Source organism: Artemia sp. Qi Xiang Cuo, chromosome 20, assembly GCF_049724085.1.
Source record: "Artemia sp. Qi Xiang Cuo chromosome 20, ASM4972408v1, whole genome shotgun sequence".
Classification (NCBI taxonomy): Eukaryota; Metazoa; Arthropoda; class Branchiopoda; order Anostraca; family Artemiidae; genus Artemia; species Artemia sp. Qi Xiang Cuo.
In genome coordinates, this window is record NC_142813.1 from 36,406,600 (window position 1) to 36,425,521 (window position 18,922).

General features: G+C 36.8%; 2 protein-coding genes and 1 non-coding gene across 6 annotated transcripts in view; 2 read left to right on the forward strand and 1 right to left on the reverse strand.

Annotated features, from left to right (window-relative positions):
- The window catches only part of LOC148940154 (poly(A) RNA polymerase GLD2-B-like), a 610,602-nt gene that overhangs the window by 122,388 nt on the left and 469,292 nt on the right, over positions 1-18,922 (forward strand). The window lies entirely within an intron of this gene.
- LOC148940155 (nuclear distribution protein nudE homolog 1-B-like) overlaps positions 1-18,922 on the reverse strand; it is a 101,173-nt gene that overhangs the window by 17,805 nt on the left and 64,446 nt on the right. For all 3 annotated transcript variants that reach the window (XR_016143442.1, XM_089105791.1, XM_089105792.1), the window contains exons 6-7: positions 15,823-15,981; positions 1,817-1,896 (exon numbers count right to left, since the gene is read on the reverse strand). Coding sequence is in view for 2 of the 3 variants with exons in the window: in XM_089105791.1 (XP_088961917.1) it covers positions 1,817-1,896; positions 15,823-15,981 (239 nt within the window). In the remaining variant the exon portion in view is untranslated. The remainder of the gene's footprint in view (positions 1-1,816; positions 1,897-15,822; positions 15,982-18,922) is intronic.
- TRNAV-CAC (transfer RNA valine (anticodon CAC)) lies at positions 1,302-1,374 on the forward strand. Its single transcript has one exon. It is a non-coding gene; the product is annotated as a tRNA-Val (tRNA).

Genomic DNA, 18,922 nt, shown 5'->3' on the forward strand with positions numbered 1-18,922 from the left:
TTTTCTTTTCTTTACTTAAATCATAATGTGTAGTAACAAGCTTAAAACAAACACGCAAAACATGAGATGAAAGGAATAGCAAGTTTTTAGTCTTTTAGGCCCTTTTAGCCTTTAGGCAAGTTTTTAGGCCCTTTTTAGTCTGCATAAGAAAGTTGTTATCTGTTCAACGTTTGGCTGTTTAAATGTCTTGCTCTTTTCTTGCTAAAGATTTTCCTTGTGAAACATACGATTTTGTGAAAAAATACAACTATGCTATGCCCCCCCCCCCCCAAAAAAAAAATTTTCTTACATCTAACATTAATTTTCCTTTATTTGTTAATTTTTTCATTCCTATGATATACCTTATCTCCCCAGATTATGAGGCCTAAAACCGCTACTGGTTTTTGGCATTGCTTATCTATTTTTCAGTGCAAAAACACACGTGTATTTTTTACATCGTTAACATACAACACCAGACCAAACAGCTAAATCCATTTTCACGTCTGAGTAAACCTAGAATTATTCCCACGGACCATGGGTTCGATAATTTTTCCTTTGGGACTTTTCACGTCTGAACTACCGTGGTTTTAGGGTACACCTGATATAGTATGTAGCCCCTAAGAAATGCGAAAATGACTTTCCCTATTCATCTTCTGCAATGATTTGTAAAATGTGGTCAGACAATTGCACATTAAACATTTCCCACATTAACTTTACCCCACCCCCTAAATATATCCACATCAGCGTATATATTTCCACACCATGGGGGGGGGGGGGGTGGGTGCTCCAGCCCCCCCCCCTTCCTGGCTGAATGATGCTGCCTTATATTTTATATTTTTGGTTTGAGATTTCTATTATACAGAATTGGAAGTACCGATTAGACCAGCTAAGACCCCCCCCCCCCCTAAAATTCAGCTTATGGGCGCCAATGATGCAAATAAAGATTATATTTAGATTCAGAATGTAATTCTGTGTATATATTGCACATTAGGGGGTGGGAGGGGTATATATATATATATGCTCTGTTAATATATAGGTGCTAAGAAATTCTTGAAATTCTTAGAAAAACTGGAAAAACATGGAAAGAAGTAATGATAAAGCTTCTCCCACTGCACAATATATTAACTAGGATTATTGTGCATATTATGAAGTAAGTAAAATGGCTCCTTATGTAATGGACTACTCATACATCTATACCAGCCTTCCCTTCAAAAATTAAATAACTTTTAAAATTTCAGGATTCCACTTTTAGTGTGAAAATATTTACACTATCAACCATCATATGATTTATGAAGTATTATTAAAAATGCTATTTTTAACAAGTTCCCGTAGTGTAGTGGTTATCACGTGTGCTTCACACGCACAAGGTCCCCGGTTCAAACCCGGGCGGGAACAACTTTTTAAATTCTGTATACCATATTAGCTTGCCTTGCTTGCTTGTGGCGGGAATCAAATGTATGTGACATATTTATGCTAAGCCATTGATAGAGTTTCAAAAAATATTTGACAAATATATTCTAAGCAAAAAAACAAAACAAAAAACACTCAGCGAGATTTTTGTGACCTCCTTCCTCTCGCTATGGTCTACAGCTCAGGTCTTCAGCCCCTGTATAGTAGTGTTTTATGAATTCTCTTTTTGTTGAGTTAAGATTTATTTATTGTCAAATAATTGAACAAAACTACCACGACTGAGGAGATAAACGATTGTTGTGTCTATACCTAAAATCTATTCAAATAGGTATAGGTTACGTTGATCCTACAACCATTTCAAGCTTTTATCTTGAATTGCAAAAAGGTCATTGAATCTAGCAATTTATTTAAGAAAAAAACTACTTACCCCAACTCTCCGTAGTAAATCACCGACAAGATTTAAAGCTGACACACGGGCGGACGGGGTTAGGGGTATACCATTGCTTCCTAGAATAAAATACTCAATGACCTACAGTTTTTAGTTTCTCAAAGCACATGAACCGTCAAGTGGGCAGCCATGACTGTACAAAGAGCAGAGAAAATTCGCTCCTGGTTTGGATTTGAAATCAGTGGGGGGAAATGTATATAATTTGGGAATGCCGAGTGACCCTTAATAACCTTTGTCATCAAACTAGGGGTCTAAAAGTACCAAGGAAATTAAAATCAAAACTTTTTAACCACAAATATCTAAGATTTTTCTTTTCGTTATTTCCAAATTATGAAGTTTTTCGGGCAGTATCACATTTCCGCCGGTGCTGTCACCTTTAATCGTCAAAATAAATAAGCAAAACCAATTATTAAATTTGACACCGTTTTTGTCTGTCGGTAAATATTCAACACTGAGTTGTTTTTTTGTTTTTTTTTTAATTGAATTCCTGTTTTTCCCTGGTTATTTAATATATACTTGGTTGAGCGAGTTTCCAGGTGACCAAGTCCAATGATCAGACTTCCTTTTCGCAGTTGTTGGTAGCTTAACCCTTTCCGGCACGAATTATGAAATCGTCAGAAAATTTCGCTTTTTTTACTTTTCCTATGTCCCTGGGCTTAGAAACCAACAAATATTGAACTAAAAAAAATTTATTCCAACTATGAAATGAAATATAAGGTGGTGTCTGGTAGAGACCACTTTGACACATGTGCAGGAAAAACCTCACTTCTGGTGAAAAGACCTTAAGCAGTTCTCTGTGCAATTCATTCGCAATAAAACTTTTCAAATTGAACATTGCCATTTCGTGCCATGGGGCTCAATCTTTCTACTACATTGAGCTCATCTTCTTGAAGTACCCTGAACAGGTAAGTGTTTTGATTGATCCAATCTCTTTTCTGGAGGAACGCAAGGCTTGAATTTGGGGAAAACTTCCAATTTTCTCTATGGCCGACCTCTCTCACCCTTGCATGAATAACTTCCAACCAAACAAGTGACAATGCGACATCTAAAATCTTTCAACGTCATCTTATTAGCATCTGGTATAGCGGAAAACTTGAACAAGATAAAGGAATTGATTGTTCTAATGTCGATGAAGTGCCACAGTAGGCGGTGCCACCACTTTCTGCTTTTTCTTTCAATCCCATAGAGAGACTTCAATATATCAGCTTTGTCGACCCATCCCATAAACTTGTTGTTCTCGACGACAACGTTTGGGCATGTAACTTGGGTAATAGATCCATCTTTCTCCTTCCTACCGATCCATGTCACTTCTCTTTCTTTATGAATCGTCGAAAGAAGCTGTACGCATCGTTTGTCCTTCCAGCATACACAGTGGATTCCATCTGAACTCACAGCGTAGTCCGAATCACCTCAACTCAGCTCTTTTTCGGCTTTGAGTTTGGGTAGACCTTTACAGTTTGCACGAACAGCACCACAGCAGTAGAGCTTGCTGTTCCATGAGGTTTTTTCCATTTTTTCGATGAGGTTTACCCAACCGAAAAAATTTTCACAATAAATGTGATAATTTTTGCCTTCCAATCCCGTGGTAAGATCGATAACTACTCGTTCTTCAAGTCCAAACTCTCTATGGTCAGCTAACTTCCTGGTGTAGACCTGAAAATCACAAACGAAACCGTGCGTGTCTGCTCTGACTCAGATCTTGTATCCTCGTTTTATGGGCTTCATAGGCATATACTGCTTGAAAGCAATACGTCCTTTGAATTTGACTGCTTTCGTTGACGGCCTGCTCTTTGGTAGGCTTGTAAGTCCTTCAAAAGCTTGAGCGTAGTTTGTCAATCAGAGGTCTGATCTTGTAGAGTTTGTCATAGTTGTCACTTCCTTTCCGGGGTAAGATCAAATTGTCATTGAGATGAACGTGAGCAAGAAGCCAGCTGAAACGGCTTTTATTCATCAGCCCAGAGATGTAATTATCTCTGAGTTCACCGGGACTTGATCAGAAATCTCGATAAGATGATACTGTCTTGACACCTATAAGCATATCTATTGCTAAAAAAAACTTTCATTCCATCTCGAGTAATTGGGGTGAACGAAACACCTTTTTGAGTAGCATATTAGTTTGTTTGAAATACGATGTTGTCAATCAGATCAAGAATTTAGAATTAAAGAATAAAAAAGAGCAAATTTATTTTAAGATTTTAGATGCTAGACTCAGTTTTGTGGAAATTGCTTAAGTTTCATTTTTTTTTTGTCGAGCTGCTGAAGTGGTCTCAAACTCAAACCACTCCAAAAACAAAAAAAAAAACAAACTTTTTAGCATATGTTGCAAGGTGGTCATTGGGGATGACCAGCCTCTCATGTCCAATATCTCCTTATCTTGCTTCATATCTGAAACTGTGATGCTACTAAATTGTACTCTACTACACAAAGAACAAATTGACAGGAAAAACAATATTAAAGATACTACTATTTCCAAGTATTTTAAACTTTCTTACTTTTTATTAAAAAGCAGCACATGGTCTAATATAAATACTAGGTGTCACCTCACTAGGTCTCAATTAGGCTGCCTATAAAATTTTGTCCGTCAGATAGCGTTGCTAGGCATATGCTAGACCAGTGGTTTCTTATTTTCACCACATACGGATCATGGTAAAAAAAACATAAAAAGGTGGTTTCACGTTGGAACCACTTCGTCGGAAAGGGTTAAATATATTTTTGGTAGCTTAAGTACATTTTTCATTGGACTTGGTCAAATTCAACTTTAAAAACGATGTCTCTGATAGCAGCTTTAAAATAAGATTTGCTTTCCCTTTTTTATAAAGCAATTGGCTTTTTGTTCTTGTTAAAGTATAAATTCCATTTAGTGGTGCTAATTCAAGGAAATTCGAGGGAAGGGGGGAGGGGGGCAACAAAAGTGTATTTTCAAAATGAAAGCAGAATTGGAGAATTTTGCTTTTTTTTCCAATGGAAGTACCAAATGTCTTTTTCAGCGGTTTTTAGCGAAAATTTCACCACTGTTCCCTCAATTTACACCACCGAGCAAAGAGACTTGGAAACCCCTCGCTGACTTAATCTTTGAGTCAGGAAGAACGCAGCCATAACAATGCTCCTGGACTGAAACGCTGTTGACAGTGAAGCCACCGTGAAGATGTAAGTAAAGCTGTCTTTACTTCAACTGTATATATTTTTTTTCATACCAAACGTACTTTTCTACCTGACCACAATATAAAGTGTCATATTGGTTGCACAGCGAACAACAATATAATAAGACACAAGAGCATCAACATAAGAGAAAAGAATGTACTTGTGTGATAAACGCCCTACCTAAACTAATATACCAAAGTAAAATAAAAATATAATACTTTAGAAACAAATTTGGGCTATATATTTGCGCCTTAGGGGGGTTGGGGGGTAAAGTATAGCAGGTCTGCATGCCTAATGTGTTGGGCACAGTTGTTCTGCATATTATGTAGTAAGAATTGTTTTCTAACTTCACACTGTCTAAATACTTTACCCTCACCCCCCTCCAATGTGCAAACATATAGCCCTAATTATACATTTTTTTTCCTCTATTCTGTCACTTCTCTTTGTCTTGTCTCACGCTAAGCTGAAAGAAACTAACAAAAAAAAAAAAAAAAAAAAAACGGTTCTATAATGAGTCAATGAATGAACAACTTAGAACGGTTGGGCGTATATCATACAAGTACCGAAAGGAATATAGCATCAACATTTTAGTGCAGTATTTTCAAGCTACATAAAATTTTAGAGTAGTTTATGTGTTACTCACTATATGTTACTGCCTGTATATCAGGCAGAAGCGGTTTTAGGGAGGGGACAAACGGGACACTTGCCCCAGGTGCAGAGATTTTAGGGCCATAAAATGTCAAATAAATAATGTAACAGTTTTAATCAATTTGTAATTTTTGAAATTTTATAGTTATTAAAATAAAGCAGAGCGCAGTTGGCAGTGAGTATAGACAAATTGAATCCGGAATTTTCATTTTTCCCATATATTCATCACTATTCCTTGAAAATGTAAGTAAGCATTAATTATATATTTAATTTTATATCAATTTTATTAAATACGAATTTAATTAATTTTAGACATATTTAAATAAACGGAAAAATTTGTTAATAAATGAGAAATTATAAATAAATAAAAATTTTGTTAAAATTTGGCCAGAAATTTTTGGGAGATAGGAGAAGGGGTGTGGGCTAATCAAAATTTTGCCCTGGGCGCAAGAGAGGTCAGAACCGCCACTAATATCAGTATCTTATTTATACACCGGCGCAACTAGTAAAAATATGCCGCCCTATAGAGGGACTACAATTGACCCAAGACGATTTCAGCGCTAATAACATATTATTCCAGATAATCTATCATTGTCAAGAATTGCATCGTCAAAAAAATATCAGAAGGATCAAAAATTTTCTTTTAAAGAAAGATTCAGTGTTTCAGTTTTATTCAAAAAGTTTCCTATATAAAATAAATAAAATCGCCTTTACAGAATATAATAAGTATAATAAAACTTTGAAAACAGAACATAAAATTTGAAAACAGACAAAACGCTTGTCAATAAACATGGCTTTTTCAAAAATTGTATTGCGAAACTGGATAAACAAGGAGCAAACTGAAGATAAAGGCTTATACCCAGATTTATCTAATCAGTTTTACTAGTTCATTTTCAAAATTCGACGTGGCAACAACGACTAAATCGCGACAGTACCCTAAGAATTTTATTAGTTTGAAAAAAACTTAGAAAATCGGGATTTTCAGGTATGAATATGGCCTAAGATGAGACCAGGAAGGGAGGGGGGTGGAGGTAGTTTCTGGTAACAAACGATTTTATTTTGATAGGGTAGTACTTTAAAGAAAGGTTTATTAATATGTTTTTAGATAGAGCGTCAGTCTATTGACATATCAATTGACTTACAAAAGTTTTGTAGCCGTTGATGATAGTGAAGTAAAGGGTGCCGTAGTGGCTGAAAACTGATTTGTATACTACATATTACGATTTTATGCAGTTTTTTTTTTGAAGGTATAGGAAATACTAGAACCCATAACTTATTAATAACTTGTTACAAAAAATACATATTATCTCACATTCATACAATGGAATATACCCTATGCATAACAGCGTGCAGAATAGCCCACCCCACTTAAAAAAAATTCTTTCGCATAGCACTTCCACAAACAACAACCAAAGAAAGCAGAGCTTATTCCTCTCGATTCTAGTTCATCTGCTAGGTGTCAAGCCCCCGACATCCCAGCTTTTCTTGAATTTCTGAGTACTTATTAAAATTGTCAAAGAAAAGGTATTTACGTGCTATAGCGTCCACACTCAAATTCTTGATCTCAGTAAAACCGGTTATTCTGTCTGCATTCGGAGATAATTAGCTTAGTCTCAGTGAGGTAAACTAATATACAGGTATATTTTAATTAAATAATTAATATATAGAGTTTGTTAAGTTAGGTATTTCATATAATGCTTTCTGGGTGGCCAGCTTTTCGTAATTCTTTTTTGTAGTTTCCATAATTTTGTTAATAAAGTATAATGTTTTCATCACATTTTGGTATATTTCATTAGGATTAACCTAACTTCACTTCTTGGGAGCGTTCCGTTTAGCTGTTTACGCTAAGTGTTTCAGGAGTCGTTTTTAAGGAATCGGGACGAAAAGTCAAACTTGAAATTCAAATTCCATTTCAAACTAGAAATGGACAGCCCTCCACATATAAGTAATAATTTTGGTTCCTTTTAAGTTTTGATGCTGCTACTTACTTTTAGTAAAAAAAAATTGTTTTTTTTAATTTAATTTCTGATCGTTTTTAAACAGTGCCAGGAAATCGAGCTCCCCCTCCATGGAGAATTCCTTCCCCCCTGACATTCCCTCCATGGAGTTATTCCAACATAAAACACCCCCCCCCGCCAGGACAATTCCTCTCAGACAGTTCCATTCTAGCTGAAAATTCCCCCCGAAAATTTTCTTGCGGACAGATCCAGGTGATTTTGTTATTTCTTAGTGCACTTTCATTTGAAAAAGACTTATTATAATCAAGATTGTTTTTATAATCATGCCGGAAATCCTTTACTCCGTGGAAAAGTTTTCCCGCAAGTAACCCGCCCCCTAGTAAAAAGTTGCTCCCTCAGAAAATTCTCTCTGGAGAATTTATCCCGTGAAAAACTTCCCCATGGCGAACTTATCCCGTGAAAAATCCCCCTCCTACGGAAAGATACTCTAGAAACCCCCAACTCAGTAGAAATTCCCCCCTGGACAATTCCCGTTAACATCTGCACATGTAAAATTGAGCCAATAAGCCGGATACGCTGAATTTGATGATGTGATTTTCATTAAGATCCATTGACTTTTAGGGAATATCCTCCTCCCCTTTTTCGAAAAATAGGGAAATTTTCTCATGGGCGTAGCTTTTGCTGGGTCACATGAAACTTGATGAATTTTGTATACTTTAAATAAACATAAAAACTTTACCTTTTTTATATGTTCATCGTTATCAAGACTCTGTTTCTTTCAGTTTCGCTTACTTATGAGATTTTCAGCTATTTCTCATCTAATGGGCGGGGGGATATTTGGCTACAATTTTTTAAAATTTCACACAAGAAATCACTCAGTTCTTGTGCGAGTACGATCTTAACAATATCTTATAGTTGTTGTTTTAAATTGCTCTTTGTCAAGTTCAAGAAAAATCGTTACAAAAATAAAACAACAAAAATTTGAATGCCAGTTTTGAAACTAGTTTCCTTGCGACAGTAGGGATCAAACCCGAACGCCTTCTATCTACTGACACAGTCGTATCCACTATGCTGTCCCAAGGTATTTTATATATGATTTATGGAAAAAATAACGTAATCAATTTCAACAGCTCACTTCAGTTGAAATAACAATCCATTGACAGCGGCATATTGTGCAATCAAGGTCACCAGTTTATTATTAGGTTTTTACCGGATTAAATAGCGTTCTAGCAAAGTTTTGATTAAATTAGACAATTAGGACAATAACCATAAACCTTTATTGTTATCGTAAGCCTTTATTGACTGGAATCAAAGACGTAGCTACAGTATTTTTATGGGGGGGGGGGGCAAGAAGGGGTGCTATTGAAGTGGGTGTGCTATTGAAAACTTCGACAAAACAAGTTTTTCAAAGAAAAGTAGAGAGCTGCATTAAGCCAAAAATAAGCAGAAATTAAGTCAAATAATCTTCTAAGTGCAAAACTATCCCGAATTGTTATGAATAAGTAAGTAAAATTCAAAACAAACAGAAATAACAATAAATGGCTAGTCAAAGTTAATATGGGTAAAAACTACAATGAGTAGGGCTTATAATTCCCATGCCTTCTCAAGACCAGAACATAATTTGCGCTTTACTAAAAAAAAACCATAACAAAAAAAAAAAAAAAAAAAAAAAAAAACAAACCAAAACAAGACCGTGGATTGTTAGTTCAATTGGCATATACTTGAGAGGTGTGGGGAAGGGGGGGTATCCACCCTCTGATCACTCCAAATCTTAAAAAGGGCACTAAATCTTCTGATTAGCAATCCAAAGAGAGCCCCCTCCAAAGTTTATACGATCCCTTTTTATATACCTTATATGCCCCCAAGGCAAAACCTACATCCCTTGCCCTGAGGCCGGGGGGGGGGGCGGGTTACATCTTCAAATCCGAAATTTCCGGACCTTTCAATTACGTTGAACAAGATGGCTATCTCGGAATTTTGGTTGAATGTTTTTGGGGAAATGGTGGGGGTGAGAGGAGGGGTTCGTTGCATTCCAATCACTTTTGACTATTAAAAAGGGCACTAGCCCTTTCAATTTCCAATCTAATGAGCTCTTTTCGAAGTTTCTACAACAACAAATTTCCATCTCAAAATTTCTATCAGATGCATTTCGGGAAAATACGAGGTGTGGTGGGGGGGGGGGGTATAAACCCTCCGATCACTCTGAATCTTAAAAAGGGCACTAGAGACACTTAAAAAGGGCACCAGGGCATAACTTATAAACCTTGCCCTGACTCTGGGATGGTTGTCATCCTCAAAGGCATAATTTCCGGACCTTTCACTTCTGTTGAACAAAATGGCTATCTCAAAATTTTGATTGGACGTCTTTAGTAAAATGATGGGCGTGGGAGGGGGGTTACTTGCCATACAATCACTTCCGACTATTAAAAAGGCCAATAGGGCTTTCAACTTTCAATTAAATGAGCCTTTTTTGAACTTCTACGACAACAAATGGCCATCTCAAAATTTCTGTCAGATGCATATCGAGAATATACGAGGTGTATGGCTGGGGTATCCACCCTCCCATCACTCTGAATCTAAACAGGGCACTAAATATTCTGATTAGCAATCGAATGCCCCCTCCAAAGTTTATACGATCACCCTTTCTATATAAACCTTATAAGCCTCCAGGGTATAACTTACAACCCTTGCCCTGAGGGCCGTAGGGAGGGCATTGCCCTCAAATACATAATTTCCAGGCCTTTCAACTACGTTGAACAAAATGACTATCTCAAAATTTGATTGGGAAATCTTGGGGGAATGGTGGGCGTGGGAGAGGGGTTAATTGCCCACCAATCACTTTCGACTATTGAAAAGGGCACTAGCTCTTTCAATTTCCAATCGAATGGACCCTTTTAGAAGTTTCTATCACAACACCTTCGATATAAAGTACCCTAGTCTAAAAAAAAAAAAAAAAAAAAAAAACAAACAAATAAATAAATATTACATAGTGCCCACATCATTCTTTACTTAGGCAGCGCTATTGCGCTGCCTATGCTTCCTGTTTGTTTTGAGTTTCATTTATTTATTGCTAGTGGATTTGTGATAGTTTTACGCTTGGAGGATTATTTGACCTTATTTTTGCTCCTCCTTGGCTTAATAGAGCTCTACTTTTCTTTGAAAAACCTGACTTCTGGAAATGGCCTGAAAAATAAAACTTAATATCACTCCCAAAAGATTCTATGTATGTTCTGTGACAACCTGGATACACTTACACTCTTTTTATGTATTTAAATTGTAAGAACAGAAGTAGTAATAGTAGTATCCCCAAAAGTTTCAACTTAATTCCCTCAGTAGTTCTCGATATATTGCTGAGGTGTCTTATTGGCAACCATAAACACAATGCCTTTTTATTTATTTTTAAAGTAACGTTTAGTTTTAAAGGATAATTGGCCAGTTGTATAACTATGGAGGGTTGAAATGCCTAATATCACTAAAGACATAGTTGCTGGACCGTTCTACTATGCTGAACAAAATGGTTGTCTCAAAAATTTTGACTGGATGCGTCTGGAAAATGAATGGGCCTGAAAGAAGGGTTGCTTGCCCTCCAATTTCTTGTTACTCTTTAAAAGGGCACCATACACTCTTGCTGTAGTTGGAGTGCAAAGGAGAGGACTTTCCGCTTCGTATATCTAATAAAAACATTTTAAATAAGTAAAAACAAAGTGAAAACATTTTAAATGTATTTTGTTTTCAGTAAAGTGCAAATTATGTTCTGGTCTTGAGAAGACATGGGGGTTGTCAGCCCTACTCGTGTTGATTTTTGCTCGTTTTCAGTTTGACTCGGTTACTTATTGTATGATTTAAATAAAAAAAAAATACGTTTAAAATGTTTAAACTTTATAAACTTTAATAAATCTAAAATATTAAAACTTATTTCAATTTCCAATCGAATTAACTCTTTTCAAAGTTTCTACGACCACAAACGGCCATCTCAAAATTTCTATCAGATGCGTTTCGGGAAAATACGAGGTGTGTGTGGGTGGGGGGAGGGGGGGTATCCACCCTCCGATCACGCTGAATCTTAAAAATGACACTAGAACTTTTGATTACGAATCCAATAAGCCCCCTCTGAGGTTTATACGATCACCCTTTTTATATATACCTTAAAGGCCTCCAGAGCATAACTTGTAACCCTTGCTCTGAGGGCTGTAGGGGGGTTGTCATCCTCAAAGAAATAATTTCCGGATCTTTCAACTTCGTTGAACAAAATGGCTGTCTCAAAATTTTGATTGGATGTGTTTGGGGAAATGGTGGACGTGGGAGGGGGGTTAGTTGCCCTCGAATCACTTTCGACTATTAAAAAGAGCACTGGCCCTTCAATTTTCAATTGAACGAGCTCTTTTTGAAGTATCTATGACAACAAATGGCCATCTAAAAATTTCTATCGAGGTGTGGGGGGGGGGGATATCCACCCTCCAATCACTCTGAATCTTAAAAAGGGCACTAGGACATCTGATTTCCAGTCCATTGAACCCATTTTTGAGTTTTTACGAAACCCTTTCTATATATACCATACCTTATAATCCCCCGGGACTCAATTTAGAACCTCTGCCCTGAGGGCTGTGGGGGGGGGGGTTTGTCATTCTTGAAGACATAATTTTTAGACCTTTCAACTACGTTGAACAAAATGGCTATCTCAAAATTTTGATTGGATATGTCTGGGGAAATGGTGGGCTTGGGAGGGGGGTTAGTTGCCCTCTAATCATTTTTGACTATTAAAAAGAGCACTCACCCTTTGAATTTTCAATCGATTGAGTTGAAGTTTTTACGACAGCAAATGACCATCTCAAAATTTCTATCAAATGCATTTCTGAAAAATAAGAGGTGTGGGGGGGTGGGGTACCTACCCTCCGATCACTCTAAATCTCAAAAAGGGCACAGACTTCTGATTAGCAATCCAATGAGCTCCTTCCGAAGTTTATAAGATCACCTTTTCTATATAAACCTTAAATGCCCTAGGACATAGCTTACAACCCTTGCTCTGAGGGATGTGGGGGGAGGGGTTGTATCCTCAGACATAATTTCCAGATCTTTCAACTACGTTGAACTAATTAGCTATCTCAAAATTTGATTGAATGTGTTTGGGGAAATGGTGGGTGTGGGAGGGGGGTTAGTTGTCCTCCAATCACTTTCGACTATTAAAAAGGGCACTAGACATTTCAATTTTCAGTCGAATGAGCCCTTTTGGAATTTTCTACGTCAACTCCTTCGATACGAAGTGTCCCAGCGCTGTTGCGCTGCCTATGATTGTTAGCAATGAGCCGCTGCAGACGAAAGTAGTATAGCATAAACATGCTTTCGGGTGGGCGAAAGTAAATGTCGTATACATTCGGATTTTCTCAGCCAAATTCACCACTAATGCTGCAGTACATATCTCCCCTCCCCTCCACTTCCCCCAACCCCCTACACAAAGCACAGGATGCTCAATTCCATAATTTAACCAAGTTCTATTCGAATAGCCCCGGGTATCGCTCTATTTGTTTTCTCGTAATTTTGAATGGATTTTTATTCTGTAAGATTTAATTTGTTGTACTAAATTTTAAATATACGATATTTATTGAAATATTATTTAGGATTTTTTATTAAATTGATTTGTTCTTGCGTTCGCGGATTTATATTAGTACATAGCAGTGATATCAGCGGGCCAAATACAGCCAAAACAAAATCATAGCCAGCGCAATTGCGCTGTCTAAGTAAAGATACAGGATAAGTCAAAGTATTACCACAGATTGTGAAACATAATATTGTGACATATTCCCCAATTTTAAATAGCGACCGTATTTCAAATTTGACAGTATTCGAAAAATAGAGTAAGAATTATTAGCTTATCCATTGGGCATTGTTTGACAAAGAACATCCAGAAAATCTGAACACTTCTTGGCATCATTGCTGCAGAAACCTTAAATTATTTAAAAATTACCAAGATGCCAATTGGAACGGAAAATTGACTCCTAGAGTTTGTAAATTACCTTCCCCCTTGTTTAAAAAACGAATTCTATAAAATTACACAAAAATTCTTCTTGTATAAATCAGGTTGTGGGGGCATACATTTTCGGAGGGGGGTTAACTGAATACCATTTTTGTGTCTATAATCCCCTTTACAAGCAAAGTTCGGTCTCCTAGTGCTACATGGTATAATTGATAACGACACAAATATGGAATGGGTTGGGACTGCTATAACGTCTAAACCAAATTTCTAAATTGTGAGAAAAATATACATATTTTCTTTAAATTCTCTATATTCTAGTCTCAGCAGACATTCCGCGCAGCATGCTGATTCAGAGATAAATGTCCCACAAGTAGCGCTGACATTTTATGAAATGCGACTAATTTCACTGATAATTCTTAGCACATTTATGTTAATTCTTTTTTTTTGGAGGTGGTTAAAAGACATAATATTGTCGCTTAGAAAAGCGAAAATAGCAACAAGTCAGCATGGTATTATACATAGAGGCAGTTCTAAATTTATGGATTAGTATGTGAACTCGAAACGTATGGAATAGGATGTTCTCGTCACTTGTTAGGCACTTGAATTACAAATTTAGAATTTGGAGCTTATATTAACTATTATTATCAGCGCTTATTAGGCATTTCAATGATAAATAAGAGAATGCAGTTTCAATTAAATACTGATATAAAAATTAAAGCAATTAAAGAATTCCTGGAACGGATCCCCCTCTACCAAATTCTGTGACCAAACTACAACCGATTTGACCTATCTAGTTATAGTACGAATATCATTATAAAAAGCACAAAGTCTTATTTTCTTTTTCATTCAGGAGATTATATTTAATGTATATCTACCTTCTTATTCTTGAATCATTCCATTTATGTCTTATTTGCAGATGTTGAGGATGTATTCATGCCCACTTTTGAAAGTTTTAAAACAAGAGAATCTAATCTTGCACTGATAGATTTTAGGAAGTTAAATTGTCTTAAATATCAGGGAAAAATTGACCTAAGCAAATGTGGTGGAACACGAAGTATAGAACATTTTTCAATTTTGCGATTAACTACGTTCACATTTTTACTTGACGATAAAGTTTCAAAGGCAGTATATTTGGGAAAATGTTAACGCGGAACATATTATGAAATTTAATGGACCTCTATTTTTATCGTTTTCCTTAAACTAAAAAAGAGCATGGATTAGTTAAAAAACAAAGTTATCTGCTCAAACTAAAAAGCAAACTTGACACTTAAAACGAGTAACAGTTTTAAAGCTACTTAATATATTATAGTTTTTCCCAATTATTGGGGGGATAATTTCCCCCTCAACAACGCCAATGACTGGAGTCCTTTGATAAGGGGTTTTCTTGGAGCCGGCGTCTACCCCCCCCCACTTCCGGGAAATACACCCGTGAAATACCCCCGTGAAAAAATATCGAATTACGCTGTCTAGGATCTGAAAAAACGGTTTGCCTCTCTGGAATCGGTTATGATTTGCTTACTTCCAGTGAGAATAACTACGACGTAAGTATATTTTAATTAAATATTTTATATTTAGAGTTGGTTAGGGCTTAGGTTAGGTTAGATATTTAATATAATGCGTTCTGGGTGACCTGCTTTCCATAATTCTCGGTTGTAGTTTCCATAATTTTGTTACTAAAGCATTATATTATCATCATATTTTGGTATATTTCATTAGGATTAACCTAACCTCAATTCTTTGGAGTGGTCATTGTAACACGTAAGTAGCAAAGAAAATATTTTTGTTCATTACTGGACCCATCGCGAAAAAAATAAAATAAGAAGTACCCAAAAATTAGGGAAAACTTAAGATTTTTTTAGGAGGGGGAGGGGGCCAAATGGTTTAAACATCAGGCGGTATTTCGTGAGTTATGATTGAAATTACCGCATCTGTTATTCATTTAACAACGTATTGACTATACTTCATGTTTTGTAACAAATATGAACTCAACTGAAATAATTATCTTAACTAATTAAAGAGGAATAAACAAATAAACAGGAACAGTGTCCTTTAAATAGCAGCTAAATTGAGTAAATAAAGTTTCATTCGTTACCTTATTGTTTTCATAGTCATTAAGGATAATCCAGGCCGTCATTAAAGCCGTAAGCCTACTAATACACTAAGAGGAGCAGGATCTGACAACCAACAAAGCATTATTCAGTAGTCTTGCACGGTGTTGTCAAGTATTAATATTTGCTAAACTCTAAATATAGCGAAACCATCCTTACCTTTGACAGGGGATTCTTTATATTCATTAGCCAGTTTGTCTGATTCTATACTCCGGCTTTTCGGGGTAAGGCAGCGGTCTGTTATGGGACTTGATGATAAAATTCCGTTACTAATTGCTTCTCTATTATGGCTTCGAACCTGTAACTCCTGGCGAAGTTCTGCAAAGCATGAAAGCGTTAAATACAATCTAATATCTTAGTAAATAGGGGATATAAAAAAAAATACATACATTAAATAAAAATTAGCATTTTTTAGCTTCTTCCAAAAAATCGTCATGCTAGCCGGTGTTTTTGAGAAAAACATGTTTGTTGTAATTTCTATTTGTTTTACGTTAAACTTGAGCATTCATTATATATTACTCGATTCTGGATTAGTAGCTAAAATATGCTAATAATCTTTCTAGATATAATAATCCTCCGTCTAGCTTAGTCCCTTATTAAAACAAAATTTAAAAACTAAGAATTTTATAGCCATTTCTTTCAAATACTGCTCACTTAGCTCAACTTTACATGAAAAAAGTCCCTGAAAAATCAAATATTCTCAAAAATCAAATATTCCAGTAAAAGCTATCACAACTGAGTTATTTCTTTTCGTAAGACTACTTTTGTACAAGGTTGGTTAAATCTGAAAATTCTCTTTAGCATATTTTTTCATTTTTCCACATTGAATTTTGGGGTAATTTCACTGTTTTCAGCTTGTTCTTGATAGTCAGGTACATAAGCGTCAGGTTTGTGCATTTTATGGTAACAGCATGAAATTTGGCGGACATGTGCAGAAAAATATGGAGAATCTGACTGGGGCAGAACCACATTTTCTGAAGCGATTATCGTGCCGTTTTTCGTTTTTCCGCGCGGGAAAAAATAGCTGACTTTCAAAGTGGGAAATTTTCCCGATCAGAGGTTCGTTTCTGACTAATTTGTCTCTACTGATCCAAAAAATGTGCTTACTTTTTTTCGTCCGACTCCCGATTAGTGAGTTATCATCATTTTCATCACTACGCTCCATGCACTTCTGAGTAATTTCTGCTTTTTGACTTTGTATTTTTCATCTTAATCGCATAGAAACTGGTGAACATGTTACGGAAAATGTTAAGAATCGACTAAGTCCCAAATTCAAATTTGTCTCCGTGGTTCCACGCTACTTTGCGTTTTTCCGCGCGAAGAAAAAAAAACGAATTTCGAGAATGAGCTATGGACCGAGTTTAAGATCTCTTTTCTGACTAATTCGAGTCTCTCGATTCCAAAAATGTGGTTATTTTTGCAATCGGATTCTTGGTTCAGGATTTACCAGTTTCATAACCACGGTTTCTATCCCATACTCTCCCTATAACATTCCGAAGGAGATCATACATTTTTGACTGTAAGTAATTAATTACAGTTTCAGATCTCCTCAATCTGCTTTCAGTAAAAAAAACAAAAATATCATAAAACTAAGAGAAAAAAAAAAAAAAAAAAAAAAAAATATTCAACTCAAACAGCTTGACTTAAGGAACTTCAGACGTAAGAAGCATACTATTATGATGATACAAAAAGTAGTGCTACAAAAAGTGCACTACTGATTATATTGATTATCACAACCTTTGCACGAACAGAGATCTGTGAATTTAAGGGAAGCTTGTGCACATTTGCATCTGTTTTCGCACTTTGTTTTACAGTCACATTTGAGAAGTTCTTTGCAAATTGTCGCTGCCTCAGGAAGATTAGTCCAGAAAGGCTCCCAGCTTCCGTCATGCTTCACACAGCAGTATAAACCTGGATCCAGTGGGGAAAGTTCAAAACAACACGATGATGCCCATATCTGGGTCTGCAGGTAAGTGCGTTTGGTATGCCGCTCAAGAGCAACCGCTGTGGGGGGCAGTCTTTCCATTCCGGCTGTTTTTCGTGTGAAAGGCTCTTCCGCATACTGTTAACTCCAGACAAACCGCTTGATTTTTCATTAAGAACGATGAAGAATTGCTGGATGTATGTAAAGTGACAATCTAGGAGCGGGGCTCCTGATTTACTCAGAGTAACAAAAGTCAGAAGGATGGATTCCAAAGCTTTCCAGGTCTTCCAAACACCATGCTTTCCATGAAAAGCAAACGAAGAAGTCGTATCGCATCCAGAGAAGGCATGCAAAAAGAGAACTGTCAGGCGACACCTGTCAGGTCCTCGACGATAAGTAATATCGTGAATGGGTAGTATTTTCGTCTTTGCTCCATGCCCATAGATGACAAACAGGTTTTCAATCTGAAGCTTCTGGAACAATGCTGTTGCAATTGCAACTACATCAGAATCCACAGTTCCGATGGCTATGAAGTTACAGTCACACTGGGCCTGATGGAAGGCATGGAGCAGCACACGAGTGTCGCCTTCTTCGTGGTTGGTATGTGTGAGGCCTTTGCGAAAATCGATATCACGCGTTGAAATAACTGCGTCTCCAAGAGTGGTTACTATAAAGATGTCCTGCAATTCCTGGACTACCATAGTCGCCAGAATATGGAAGAGTCAACTCCTGTTCTCAGTTGATGTCAAAAAGTCACGCCAGTTCATCCAAGGAACGGGGGTCGGTCTGTGATTTTCACGGCATAAGAGGAAGTTCTCTGTGTTCACGCGCTCTGTTTTGTAGGCTGTCGTCAGCGCAGATGTCAAAGACGAGATCAATCCTGTGAGTGTCGGTTTGGGACTGTTGCTTTCTAATGTAAGTAGCGAAATATGAGCGAGTGTATTCACCAAAACTAATTCCAGGCTTACGAACTATGAGGTGAACTAGAACAGACTTCTAGTACAATTGAGTTGAAGGTTGGGAGACTGCTGGGCAGTGGCTCTTCAAGTTTTGCCGTCAAACAGTCAACTATGTCAGATTTTTTTCCAAACCGTAGCTTGCTGTACTCGGACAGGGAAGGTGGAAAAGACTGGTTCTCGTGCTTGAAAATGTCGGTCAGGTCTGCCCCTCTACCCTTGCAGCCTTTGTACAAACGACTGAAGAGGCTGCAGTTTGACTGCATGTACTTTACCTGCAGCTGAAACTTGGAGGTATTTATTTTTTTGGCGGAACGAACAGGACTATGTTCTGTCTCGGTAACGTGTCGCTAATTGATTTCTTGTGAGAAACCATGGA